At 28.0% G+C, this 14,934-nt stretch overlaps 1 protein-coding gene across 2 annotated transcripts in view; it reads left to right on the forward strand.

Moving 5' to 3' along the window:
• The window catches only part of LOC111623475 (probable ubiquitin carboxyl-terminal hydrolase FAF-X), a 274,716-nt gene that overhangs the window by 228,950 nt on the left and 30,832 nt on the right, over positions 1–14,934 (forward strand). For both annotated transcript variants that reach the window (XM_023366062.1, XM_023366060.1), the window contains 9 exons: positions 1,065–1,206; positions 2,159–2,336; positions 2,414–2,537; positions 4,247–4,322; positions 4,465–4,639; positions 5,189–5,364; positions 5,439–5,530; positions 5,636–5,777; positions 9,018–9,108. In XM_023366062.1, coding sequence (XP_023221830.1) covers positions 1,065–1,206; positions 2,159–2,336; positions 2,414–2,537; positions 4,247–4,322; positions 4,465–4,639; positions 5,189–5,364; positions 5,439–5,530; positions 5,636–5,777; positions 9,018–9,108 — 1,196 coding nt within the window. The remainder of the gene's footprint in view (positions 1–1,064; positions 1,207–2,158; positions 2,337–2,413; positions 2,538–4,246; positions 4,323–4,464; positions 4,640–5,188; positions 5,365–5,438; positions 5,531–5,635; positions 5,778–9,017; positions 9,109–14,934) is intronic.

Raw genomic sequence — 14,934 nt, forward strand, 5'->3', positions numbered from 1 at the left:
AATAATCTTTATTGGCGTAGAAGGCTTTCACCTGTTACAAGAGCGTCTTATTTTAAAAAATGCATATTAACATCTCATATAATAATATCTTAACAACATTGATGTATTCTATTTACTGGTCTATAAAATTATATTAATAATTTGTCACAATTATCATTTAATTAGTTGTTTAACGTAGTTATATAACATATAAATTATGTTAGCATTAGCTCTGTCAAATGTCTTATACATTTCCATTTCACTAGTACATTTAGCCAGCGGCCCAATCTGGAGCCTTTGTAGTTTGTCCTTTTTATTACAATATTCGCATATAATATGAATTTTAGATAAATTTTTGGTACAATTTGGACATTTAGATTGGGTGTAGTCTATTGTTTATAATTATTCCATTTTTATTTAACCAAACCTGCATAAAAATTTTTTTTATGTTAAAAGCTATATTTGTCAATATATAGTTGTTATTTGCTGGTTAATTTAGAATTGTTGTATACCAGCTTGTGTTTTCTCATTTTCGTATATCTTCAATGTCTTGAATAATGGAGTATTCCATAACTCTATATATTATTTCTGTGAGCTCGTGGATTTTTACAGGTTTTTTAAAAATCTAAATTTTCTGTTAATTATATTCGGAAAAAACCCAAAGAATTTGAATTAGATCGGATTTCACCGATTGTATAACAACTAGCTGAGATAGTTTACAATTAGGTGTGAAGAATGCACCATCCTTGTCAACAAAAGTCAATCACGTGACAGTTTTCCCATGCTAATGATATAAAAGCTCGAATCTCCAGAAGCTCAGGGCGATTCGTCATAGGAAGTTATGCTTTGTGATAGTGCCCACCTCATCTCCTAAACCTCCATACAGCGGTTTTTATATATTTTGAATTTTATATATTGAAAATTTATTTATAGTATATTCTATAAATGTTTTTCAAATTTTGTAGAATTACTTTTTTTGATAAAGAATTCAGGATTTTATTTGGAATAAATTTTTTGTGTAAAGAATAATATGACTTAGAAATAATTTTATAAATAAAATAATTTCTATTTTATAATAAATTTAGATATTCAAGAGAAGAGTCCTTTACAACATTAAATATAGACATTCGAAATCACAGTAATCTCCTCGATTCCTTAGAACAGTACGTTAAAGGTGATCTTTTAGAAGGGGCCAATGCATATCATTGTGAAAAATGTAATAAAAAGGTAATTTAATATCTTCTGTCATTTTGTATACTTTATATTTGTAAAGTGTTGCTTTAAAATTAACAGTTAGATGTTATATGTAGATATGAGGGTGGTTTTTTTTTACACTCCAATGGTCCATAAAACAAAAACAAGTGTAAATAACAAAATGAATTTATTACCAAAAGTTAGGTACAAACATGGTTACTTTTCGACATAATCACCGTGAAGATTGAGGCATTTGTCATATCTGTGGATGAGCTTTTCCATCCCCTTGTCATAGAATGTTGTTACCAGTGAATTGAGAGGGCCTTAACAACATTGTTTTGAAGATCATCATTAGTCTCAAACCTCTGCCCTGCTAGCCACATTTTCAGTTCAGGAAAGAGTTGGAACTCTTCACATATTAAAAAGTTCCAAGCTGGGTAGAAGTCTGAAAAGTGGAAGTCTTCACCACCTTTAAACACCCAGCTTATAGCCCCGATTTAGCGCCAAGCAACTTCACTTCTTTTCTGAATAGAAAAAGTGGCTAGGAGGGCAGAGGTTTGAGACTAATGAACTAATGATGATCTTTAAAACAACGTTAGGACCCATCTCAAGTCATTGGTGGCAACATTCTATGACGGGGATGGAAAAGCTCATCCACACATATGACAAATGCCTCAATCTTCACGGTGATTGTCAAAAAATAACCATGTTTGTACCTAAATTTTGGTAATAAATTCATTTTGTTATTTACACATGTTTTTTTTTTATGGACAATTGGAACTTGAAAAAACAGCCTATGTACAATTCATATTAGAAAAGATAGTTATTAATGTAATCATAATATTTATTTTAAAAGCTATAATTATGTAATATCTTTTTGTTTGTTAAATTTTTAGAAAAGAATTTTACATATTACTGTTTTTGTAACATCATTTTTTTTTACAAACTACTTACAAATAAATAAAATAACATTAAAATTTTTCAGGTTGATACTGTGAAAAGACTCTGTATTAAAAAATTACCTAAAATTCTAGCAATTCAGTTAAAACGTTTTGATTATGACTGGGAAAGAGAGTGTGCCATTAAATTTAATGATTATTTTGAATTTCCAAGAGAATTGGATATGGAACCATACACTGTAAGAGGACTTGCTAAAGTTGAAGGTATGAATACAATGTTTTTTTTAAATTTAAATAATCATTTATTTTTAAAATATATACTTATTTTATATACATTGCAGGAGAAATTATTGAAGATACAGTCAACTTGGATGAACCATTATGTACAAAATATAATTTATCTGGAATTGTAGTTCATAGTGGGCAAGCAAGTGGTGGTCATTATTATTCTTACATTTTACATAGGTAATTATAAGACTTGTTTTCTCTCATTTAAAAATTCTTCCTCCTTCAGAACATTCTTAACATTTTAAATTTCATCACAAATAATAATTAAATCTAGTAATTTTTAAACAAATTTTGGTGTTACTTTTATTCTATTTTTGCTATTAATCATTTATTTTTTGTGATGTGTGTATAATTTATATTTCACTACAGTTGTTCCTTGATAATCCAACGTTTTGTAAACCGATATGCTCAGTAGTCCAACGCACCTCCCGTGAAGGTCACCGTAGTCCCTATCCCCGTTACGTGTCTGCTTGCACAGAAGCATATCGCAACATGAATCTCCCCACCCAATTCTTACACAGTGACACACATTTCGTGTGTTTTCCGTGAGCAGTTCTGTTTGAACAGTTGGAGTAGGGAATATTGTAGGCTACTGCTAGCAAAACAATGCCAAATATGTAATCACTTTTGGTAATCCGACACCCCTTTGGTCCCATATCTGTCGGATTATCAAGGGACAACTGTATTTCTTATTTAAATTGATTTTCTAAATATCTTTTTAAAGCTTTAAATTTATTTTCTTCTGATACAATTATTAATAGAAATAGAAGTATAGCAATTTTTACTTAAAATTACACTTTAAACAAAAATTGCTGTATTTCTATTTCTTTCATAATAGTTGAAATTACATTGTTCAAAATTATCACTGTAAGAATACTGTATTAAATATATAAATTACTATATTGTAATTTGCATCCTTGTTACATTTAATTATTGTTCTAATATACATTATAATTGTCAAAATAATTTTCTGTTAATTAGCTTCATCAATAACATCTATTTTATCCCTCTTCTATTCTGTTTCAGTGAAGGAATGAAAATTTACATAACATTAGAACTTACAGAGTAATTTAAAAATATTTTTGGTAATAGTTATATTTACTCTGACAAATTGATACAGGAATGGTGAAGTGCACTCCATTGATAGCAGTCAGTTTTGTTACTTTAAAATAAAAATAAGGCATGATTTCAATGACAGAAAGTAAACTTATACAAATTGAAAAGCAGAAAAAATTAAATTTATATTTCTCAGAAATGCATGTTGAAAAGTGTGGAGCACAGACTAAAGATAACTACATATGAATTCAAAATAACTGCGATTTTAATTATTTTATTTTCACTAGAAAGTGAAAATGAAAAATATACTGTTTTCATACTTTTTTTTGGAATCATACCAATTATAAGTCATGCTGTAATTTGTATAATTTATAATCAGTCTCTCAATTCAAAATTATCAATTATCCATATTCCATCTCTCATTTAACAGTTTTAAGAAACTAATGAAAAAAAATGAATCTAAAAAATTAGGTTACTGATGTAATTCTAAAGTATTTGAGTAATATTCTCCAAAAAATGACAGGAGGCACTTGCATTACTATCCCCTGAATCTGCCTTGAGTAGCACTTGTATTTTCAAAATCCTGGATAAGTCAATGACAGGAATAATAATAAATGCTAATCATTCTTGAATATATTGAGTATTAGTTAAGACTATTCTTGATCAAGTTAATTATTGTAAAGAAACTTGTGAATATTATTAATTACAACTACTTTATTCATATTTTTATTATTTTATTGCAAATGCTTATATGTATATAGAGTATTAAATTTAATTTGTAAACAATGTAAGAAGTTATATTTTAAAATACTTGTTAATGCATATTTTAGGCATAGTGATGGCAATTACAAATGGTATAAATTTGATGATGGTGATGTTACTGAATGTAAAATGGAAGATGATGAGGTAATAAAAATGAATCAGAAGTAATTTGTTTATACACATATAAACAGAATACTTTTAAAAAAATTTATTTGAAATAATGCATGTTTGCTAAATTTATCAATGAATTGTGCTAACAAAATATGAAACAACTTTAAAATTCTAGGAAATGAAAAATCAGTGCTTTGGTGGTGAATATACTGGTGAAGTATTTGATCATATGTTAAAAAGAATGTCATATAGAAGACAGAAAAGATGGTGGAATGCATATATTCTATTTTATCATCACTTAGATGCAGAAGAAAATAAATTAGCATACAGTATGCATGAACTAAGTCTGTGTAAGTATGAAACTTAGTTAAGTTATACAAATAATGAAGTTTATCAAGTTGAATATTTATATCAGATTAGATATTTCCTTATACTTAAAAATCAGTTATTAAATTTCCTGTTGAGAATCATGAAAAATGTATAAGACTTTGACAACCTTATTACAAATTTGTCATTAAAAAAAATTGTTTAAAGTTGAATTTACTTTATTTTTGATAGAGAAATAATTTCTAAAAGCATTTCATTTTAAGAAATAATTCTAACTTTTATAATTTTAGATAACATTTTTATGTTTTAATTGAGTTGTTGATTTTGAAAGTGGGGCAAGTCCATTTTGTGAAAAAAATAGTTAAAATTAATTCTTATTACAAATTAACATAAAATTTATGTTTTTAATGAATTCACAATAAATATCTTTTAATATCATTATAAATTTGTTACTAGTAATTTATATCAGTGTATCTAATACTGTTAAATAGTTAAATACTATAATATAAAATATATATAATATGATTAAAAAGATTTTTAGTTGATAAATTTTAATTTATTTTTTCTACTAGCTAATAAGAATAATACAGTGAAGATGCCTAAAGCAATTGAATTAAGTGTACGTGGTCAAAACATCAGATTTATGCATAATAGAAATCAGTTTAGTTTAGAGTATTTTCAGTTCATGAAAAAATTGATTAGTTGTAATATTATTTATGTTACACTTCAACCTGGTCAAGAAAAATTGGTAAGATTAATTGTTACTGTTTTATTTAATAATAATAAAAATAATAATAAAATTGATGATTGTTTTTCATTCAGAGTCCAGAAAGTGAAGAGTTAGCAATGATTAGTACTCAGTTAGCTGCAAAACTTCTCTTCACTACTGGATTTCATGCAAAGAAAACTCTCAGGTATTATGTAATAATTTTTAATTTTATGCTGAAATATAGTATGTAACTATTAATTAAAATATTAAAACTTGTCTAATTTTTATAATAATTACGTACTTTTTTAAGGGGACTTGCAAATGAATGGTATGATGCTTTGTGTGCCCATCTACGGAATAGTCGAAATGTAAGAAACTGGTTCGCTCATAATGTGTTATTTGCTCATCCACACAGATTTTGTGAATATTTGTTGGAATGTCCTAGTTCAGAGGTAGGAAAGATGGGAATTTTAAAATAGTGATAGAAAATTCTAATAATAATAATAATTTTTTATAGATAGATAGATTTATTTACAGTAGAGCATCAATTATCCGAATCAATTGGGGACTGGGTTGTTTGGAAGATCAATGTTCTGGATAACCGATTATGTACAAAAAAATATATTAATTTATCCCATCTTGACATTTTTCTCTGTTGCGTGTCGCTTTGCGTTGAATTTTCGTCGATGTTAAGCCTAACAAAGACTATTGTATCATTAAAAATTTTTTTTTATTTTATACAAACAAAATAAATATTTTGAAAAATATAAAAACAATAAAAAATTATACTTCAGAAGTTAATTTAGTATCAAAAACATAAAATATTTGAGTAGCCAAACACATAGCCAAAGATTGTAGCACCACAGCACTGGCAAAAATTTAAATTTGCTGACTGGAATTCTTTCGGATGATTGACTTTCGGATAATCGACGCTCTACTGTACTATACTTGTGTTCACTTTGGATGTTTTTGATAACTAGGACTTGTTATCCTGAGGGAAGAGAAACACATAATTTCCAATTAAAATATATTTANTTTTTTTTTTTTTTTTTTTTTTTTTTTTTTTTTTTTTTTTTTTTTTTTTTTTTTTTTTTTTTTTTTTTTTTTTTTTTTTTTTTTTTTTTTTTTTTTTTTTTTTTTTTTTTTTTTTTTTTTTTTTTTTTTTTTTTTTTTTTTTTTTTTTTTTTTTTTTTTTTTTTTTTTTTTTTTTTTTTTTTTTTTTTTTTTTTTTTTTTTTTTTTTTTTTTTTTTTTTTTTTTTTTTTTTTTTTTTTTTTTTTTTTTTTTTTTTTTTTTTTTTTTTTTTTTTTTTTTTTTTTTTTTTTTTTTTTTTTTTTTTTTTTTTTTTTTTTTTTTTTTTTTTTTTTTTTTTTTTTTTTTTTTTTTTTTTTTTTTTTTTTTTTTTTTTTTTTTTTTTTTTTTTTTTTTTTTTTTTTTTTTTTTTTTTTTTTTTTTTTTTTTTTTTTTTTTTTTTTTTTTTTTTTTTTTTTTTTTTTTTTTTTTTTTTTTTTTTTTGTTAAATTATGCTAGCTTAAAGCAACAAACAAAATATAAGAAAACATGTATTTACAATGAATTCTTATTATTATTATTATTATTTAAAATTTATTGTATAAGGATAATCAGTAAATAATTAGCCAATGAGTGCAGCACTTTGAAGATAATTTGCATAATAATGCAACCTGACAGGAATGAGGGGTTTGGACAAGGTAAACAGTGGCATGACCAATTAGTATTGCTTTTGATCTTACGATAGAATGCAAGCATGTAAATTAGAGCAATGTGCTGTAATATAGTTCATAACTGCAGAAGGGACTGGACCTCCAGAAATGTATGAGCAGTATGCACAAAGGCAAGGGAAGAAATTTGTGAGAAATTACACACCATGCAGGATAAGCAGCAACCAGGTCATCCAAAAATGACAGTCACACAGGCAAATGCAAACAGTGGAAGATTACATTCGCATGAACAGACCAGTAAGAATTCATCAAATCACATATGCAATAGAATTAAGCTTCAGTGCTGTGCAAGAGATTTTTTACTTGTATGTGCACTTCCACACCTGTCAAAGCAGCAGAAAGCAGCTCAGATAGTCTTATAATTTTAGCATCTGACTATCTGTTCATAACAAGGAGAAAAATGCTTTTCTGGCCAAATTGTGGAGGGAGATAAGACATGGTGCTACCACTATGAACTGGAGTCAAAGCAAGGCAGTATGCAAAGGAAGCATCCCTCATCCTCCCACCCCAGAAAAATGTAAGGTTACAACATCAGCAGGGAAAGTGATGATGACCCTTTTTTTTTTTTAATTATGAAAGTTAAAAAAAGTATTCTGCTCGATTCTTCAAAAAGGACATCACATTAATGCAGCCATGTATTGCACCACTCTGCAAACCTTATGAACAAATATTCAATGCTCACTTGCAGAGCATCCCGGAGTCATTTTGCTGCATGAAAACACATAGCCAATGTGGCGATGTGTGTTGTCATGAACACACTGCTACAGAAGTTTGACAGGGAAGTACTTTGGCACTGTCCTACAGTCCTGACCTGTTACCACATAACATTGACTATGGGGAGCTGAAGAAAGTGCTGTTTTATTATAACTGAGAGATGCAGAGTGTCATTTGGCTTAACTACTGACTTGAAACATTTTTTAACCCCTTCATTCCTGATCATTAATTAAATTAATATTAAAATACATTAAAAATACTTAAAACTGAAAAAAACGAAAGAAATGCCTTAATTTTGAAGAAAAAGCTTCAAATTAACCTTCAAATTTTATTTTCCTTTGTTTCGCCTTTGTGTGAAATTTAACACTGATGAGTCATTGTTTACACAGTTGGGTGACCTTGAACACAGCTGGAGTTGGATTTCCTGGGACATTCTCATGTACACTGCGGGAGGTCAAGGGTTTAAAGTAGGGTGAATTCGACCGACAGGTATATTTTTAAAAAATTCAAAATTTTATTGCGATTTTTGACCCCCCAATTAATTAAATTTATATTTAAAAAAATTAAAAAACTATCAGAGGTCGTTTTTGACATCAGAAACTAGCTTTAAATAACTTTACCGAAGAAAAATCCGTGCACTACAACTTAGGAACCATGAAATAAATTTGATAAAAAAAGCCCATTAAAAAACAATTAAGCCTGAATCGAGCCTTATTAAAGGCGAATTAAAGTCGCAATAAAAATTTTTCGCACGGGCAAAAAATTTTGAAAAAATTTGGGGACCTAAAAAATATTCCAAAAATTCAAAAAAATTTTTTTCAAAAATGGCCTTAAGGACCACGTTTTTCGTAAGGCTATGTAGGCTTGACGAGTTATCTCGTCAATGGGAACTGAGGAGACTTGTGGGAGAATGGGATAAATGCCTCAACAATTAAGGAAATTACATGTAAAATAAAATGCATTCATTGTGTTTCATTATCATTAACTAATTATTTATTGATTATCCCTTAAATTATACATAGTAACAAGGTGTAACTAAATCATTCAATAAATTTTTACTAATTAAAGTTAGAATTTGTCTTAATTTGTAGAAGCATATATTTGTATAGACATGTTTTTTATTCAGACAATATCTTTTATTTACATATGGATATTTTTTGTTTTTAAGACATTTAATTTTTACTACACTTTATTGTTATTTAATGAACATTTGTAATAATTATTTTCTTAAATATTTCAGGTTCGTAATGCTTTTGTAAAAATTATTGTACTTTTGGCACATCTGTCATTACAGGATGGACCTTATAGTTCTCCAATGTTATGTAGTGTGTGTAAGTATTTTAAAAATTATAATAAGAATATTTTGATATATATATTGAAATTTGTTATCTGAAATATGTATTATTACAAAAATAATTGAATTTTTACATTCATGAAAATCTTAAATAGTTTTGGTAATATTGATTTGATTATTTAAGTTTTAAAATCATATATTATTAAACACATTTTTAAAAATATTTAACAAAATAAGCTTTTTAGTTTTTTTTGCAATTTAGTGATGTTCTCAGGTTCAGTCAAGACTGACTAGAGAAGAAAGTCTGTCAGATATAGCTGTAACATCATCAAAAATAGACTATCTCAGATTATTTTTATTATTCTAAATGAAGATTTTTTTTCTTCTCTCTTAATTTGTTCCTTACTTTTTTTATATAAATAAATATAAAGTATGATATACTAGAAATAGCTTTGGGTCATTTTTAGGAAATGTGAGTTTACACTGTTGTTTTGTTTATTTATTGTCTCATTTAAATCACTCATTGATAATTTTATATATATATATATAGTATAGCTGCAAACATTGTTACTTTTTTATAGAAATATTTATTTCAAAAAGTTGCACAAAAATTGTTTATAAAAATGCTTTCATATATTATTTAAGATGTTTTAAATTCATTTATATCAATTAGATATTTCAAGAAAACTTTACTTCATTAACTTTTCTTAATTTACATAAGCAATATAATAGTTAATTTTAATACATTCTATACTGTTGAATATTCATATTATTTTTAAACAAATAGTTATAGATTATAAGCTTTTTAGATCTTCAGTATGAATATAGAAGAATATCTAAATTATTTAAGCTTTCTGTAAAAATGAGATAAATGTTTAAAAAACAATTTATATATTAAATCCAATTTTTTTACATAGTAAAGTAGAAAAATTTTTAATTACAAAAGTTATTTATTATCTAAATACAATATATATGCATTTATATGGAAAACTTCAAATTATATCATTTTAAGTCTTACTCCAAATAAATAAATAAAAAAAAAACATGTACATATATTCTTATTTTGATAATTATTCTTAATGTATGCTTTTATTCTTATAAAAAAAAATTTATAATTTTTTAATGTGATATTTATTATACATTCTTTAAATACATAGTACATTTTATATGAAAATAATGAGGTATGTCAAATATAATAAAACAGTAAGAACAAATAATTTGTTAACTTCAAGAAGGAATGGCTTAAAATTTACAACTATTACAATGCTTTCATTTTCATTCTGGAGGTTATTAAATCATTGTATTTTTTGTCATAAAATTTCAATGCACTAAAATCCTAGATTATAGTGAATTTAAATCAAAATTCTTATTAGTTATGCATTCTGTAATATAATGTAAAATTTATGCATTCACAAAATAGATATAGTAAAACATATTGATATAACAATATATATATATATACAGGGTTCATAGGAAAGTCCCTTTAACCAGAAAATTCTTGCGAATGGAGAGAGCTACAGCTATAAAAGTGAGGTAACAGTATAGTAAAGCGACTACGTCCGACCTAATGCAAATGACTGCAGTGCCCAAATGTCCAAAAGCGATGCACGCCATTTTGTGTACCTATGGCTATTCCTTTCAAACGTTTGTTTGAAATAGCCACAGGTATGAAGAAATATGCACAATTTATTGCATAAAATACATACTTACATCAATACAGTTCGATAGCAATGGCGTGTATTGTGAGCAATGGCGAACTTTTCGAACATACTTGACATTAACTTGTTATCACTGTGTGACAGTTTGCCTTTCCGTTGTTTTGTGTGTGATGTTATCAAACTGTATTGATGTAAGTATGTATTTTATGCAATAAATTGTGCATATTTCTTCATACCTATTCCTCTCAAACATTTACACAAAATGGCGTGCATCGCTTTTGGTAATTTTTGGGTATGTAGGTGACAATTTATCTTATCCATGTGAATCACATGTCGTTTCGTACTAATTAATTGATGCTCTAAAACTTTCTAATTGGAAAGTTTGCTCTATCTGTTTTCATTTTCGATTTGCACTGCCTATCTTCCAAATTTCACCACTAGGGGCACTGCTGTCATTTTCATTAGGTTGGGCATAGTCGCTTTACTATACCATTACCTCACTTGCATAGCTATAGCTCTCTCTGTTCGCAAGAATTTTGTTCTCTAAGCATCCTGTGTGTATATATATATCAACATATAATATATTGAGTTGTATAATACAAAATAATAATGGGTGTTTTTCTATTTTAATATAGTAATTACATGAAATTGTTAAAAAAAATTTATTAAATGTTCCTAAAATATTCATTAGAATATTGTTTTGTATATCTATTCTATCATATCTGTTTTTGTTAATAAATCATTCATCATAACATAAAGCTTACAAATATTCCATTAGATATTCAAATTGAAAAATTTGTTTTTAGAACTTCAAATTATTTTCATAAATGCTATCAGTTTGTACTTTACAGTGGACTTTCATTGATATATTATTTATGAAGTGCATTCAAGTTCTAAGGTCTCCCATTTCTTTTCTGATAAAATACTTACACAACCAATTTGAAACTTCCATCACTTCTCAACATAATCTCCCTACAGATGTACACATTTTTCACAATGTCAAATCCATGACATGATGGTCGCTGCAAACACTTAACACTTCTTTAGTAGTCTGTTTTGACCACTGGAAAATCACTGATACTAGAGGAAAATATACGACCATGGAGAGTGTCCTTCATCATTGGAAAAAAGCCAAAATTCACTAGGAGCAAGGTCAGGTGAGTAGGGAACATGAGAAACTACTTCAAAGTTGTTTTCACAAGGAAACGCCTGTGTTAACATCACCTGATGAGCTGGAGCATTGTCTTGATGGAAGAGCACACATGTAGCCTTTTCCAGCCGTTTTTTCACAATGCTGGAATCAATTCATGATGACAACATGATTGAGCACATGAATCAACCTGCTCCACATGTGCAATCATGTTGTCAGACTGGCTGGTGCACAGGCGTGGATGTTTTGGTTCATTGTCACAGGGAGAGTGGTCGGTTGTTTCGACTTGTGTGGATATGGTAAAGTTTGACTCCAGTTCAACTTGAGTTTTTTCTGTGGACATTTGTGATATTATAAGGTGTGATATACTGATCGAAAGAGGACAATGAGTAGTATCGAATGTTGTAAAATTCGGCAAAATAGGATTATTTGTTTTTGTGTTACACCGATTTCAAATTGGATATTACAGACCCGTTTTTCGGACAGGAAGACCCGTTTATCCAGACTAAAGTGCAGAGTCTTGTATACATTTTAACTGTGAGTACTGTGTTAAATTTTGGTGACTTTTGGCCCATTATTGTGGGACTTATTTGACTGTTAATTTTGGGATTCGGCGGGCCAAATAAGGATCATCCGTGAATTTAACTGATATCGTCAGGGAGAGGGCAATTGCCTTAATATTTTGACTAAATTTTATAGTGCTATGTAAAATAGTTTTTTAGTTATCGTAATTTAAAATTTTGTACTTTTTTTCATCGGCCCAAGAAATTGTTATTTATAATCTAACAGTCGTCGGTCTTCAATTTATTTAACAGTTATTTATAATGATCGCTGGTAATGGTCGCCAGATTAAATTGATTGTTTTGGGGGATCACTCAAATGTTTCAACGATTTTTATATGCAATTCACAGTTAATTATAATTAATATTTAATTAGTATTAATTATTTAATACAGTATGAGTTACATTTCCTACATAAGTTAAGTAGTTTTGGTACATCATTGCTAAGGTTTTGTGCTACTTTCCATTTAAATCACATTATTCTTAGTACAAACATCGCTAAACCCAATATATAATAAAGCTACACGCCAACCGAATGCCGAAAATCTATCGGGCTAGTATAAGGCTAATTATTAAATGAATTACGTAACCAATTTGGCTTTAGAGGTAAGCATTAGGCGCCATCTCTTATTAACATTAATAATTATAATTTATTTATAATTATTAATGTTAATAAGAGATGCTGAAAAAGTCAATTCATGAACAAGCTTGGGCAGTTTTACATTAACAAAGCTATCATAAGATTTAATTATGTGTAGAGAGAAGCAGATTTCTATAATTTAAAAAAAAAATAAACATGAATAATTGAATTTAAAAAAATACTGATATCTCTTATGATAATTTGTCACTTACTGTAATGTGTATATTACTGTTATCTGTAAAGGATGTGTACTATGTTTGTAAATAAAATAGTGTAAATTACATTTAAAAGGTAATTTATGGAAAATCTCACTTGGGCNCAATGTTTCAGCCTTCTATAATAATTATAAGTAAATTAATTAATTTAAATAATTTAGAACCGCTGGGAGAAAAAAATCGGCCCGGAGTGGGACTCGAACCCACAACTCCTGCTTATCGTGCAGATGCGTTGCCAGTTACGCTATCCGGACCCATACAAACAAATATCAATATAAAAAATCAACGAATAAAAATCAGAGAACATGTAATAAGAATGTATGGTTACTTACATGAGATGCATGCAATTGTTAAAGAAATGAAAAGTAACAAAACAAAACAAGAAGGAGTAATTAAACCAACATACAGCAAAATTGCACGAAGAAATGTTAAACCTAGTACAACCACAAAAAATATACAAAGATCCCTGGACCAAAAGATCAACAAAGAAGGCACAGGGGATCCCACACTGTTATATTATATCCAATACAACAAGAAGACGAAACAGAAATGAACAGGAAAGAAATTACTGAAGAATTAATAAAACATATCGAACCACACAAATTAAAATTAAAAATTAAAACAATGAGAGAAATAAGAAACAATGGAATTTGCATAAGAGTAGGGAACCGTGGAGAAAGTGAGAAACTAGAAAAAGCAATCAAAGAAATTTCAAGCCTACAACATAAGATAAAATGCAAAAGAACAGAAGGAAGAAGACCGAGGATAATTCTTCTCAATGTGCCACAATCGATATCAGATGAAAACATTACTTCATGCGTATACAACCAAAATGAAATATGGAACATGGATAAAGACAGTTTCGAAGAAGAATGTAGAGTCAGTACAATAATCACAAGAGGGAAAATAACCGAGAACTGTAGACATGTAATGCTGACAGTACCACAAGATAAGAAATATATTTATACGGGAAAAACACATATCAATTAATTGGGCGACAATAAAAGTTGATGACTTTATTCAGGGTTCCTACGCACCTGGAAAGTCAGGGAAAATAAGGGAAAGTCAGGGATTTTCATTAGTGTTTGGAAAAAGTCAGGGAATTTGTCGAAAATTGTCAAAAAGTCAGGGAATTTGTCTCCTTAACTGCATTGTTGATCTCGTTTGCTGAATATGGATGACCAATCACAGCCATCTGCAGGCGGAATAAGTAATGCTGCAATCTTTAAAACCCGAGATAACTCGGGCAAGTTCCATAGCGTTACATAAAACTCGGGCATTTGGGCCCTCCGAAAAAATTTTTGTTTTTTTTGGATGTTTTTTAAGTCTCCAAATTTTTTCAAAAATTTTTTCCCGCGCGAAAATATTTTATCGCGATTTTAATATACCTTTAATGACGCACGATTAACTCTTAATTGTTTTTTAATGGGAGTTTTTTTTATCAAATTTCATTCATCGTTCTAAAGTAGTAGTGCACGGATTTTACTTCGATAAAGTTATTTAAAGCTAGTTTCTGATGTCAAAAACGACCTCCAATAGTTTTTTAATTTTTTTAAATTAATATATTTTATTATATATACGTTTAATTAAGTCGGGGGGTCGGAAATCGCAATAAAAAAACGTAATTTTTGAAAAATATT

Source organism: Centruroides sculpturatus, unplaced genomic scaffold (genome assembly GCF_000671375.1).
Source record: "Centruroides sculpturatus isolate CEXI.00-Female unplaced genomic scaffold, Cexi_2.0 scaffold115, whole genome shotgun sequence".
NCBI lineage: Eukaryota > Metazoa > Arthropoda > Arachnida > Scorpiones > Buthidae > Centruroides > Centruroides sculpturatus.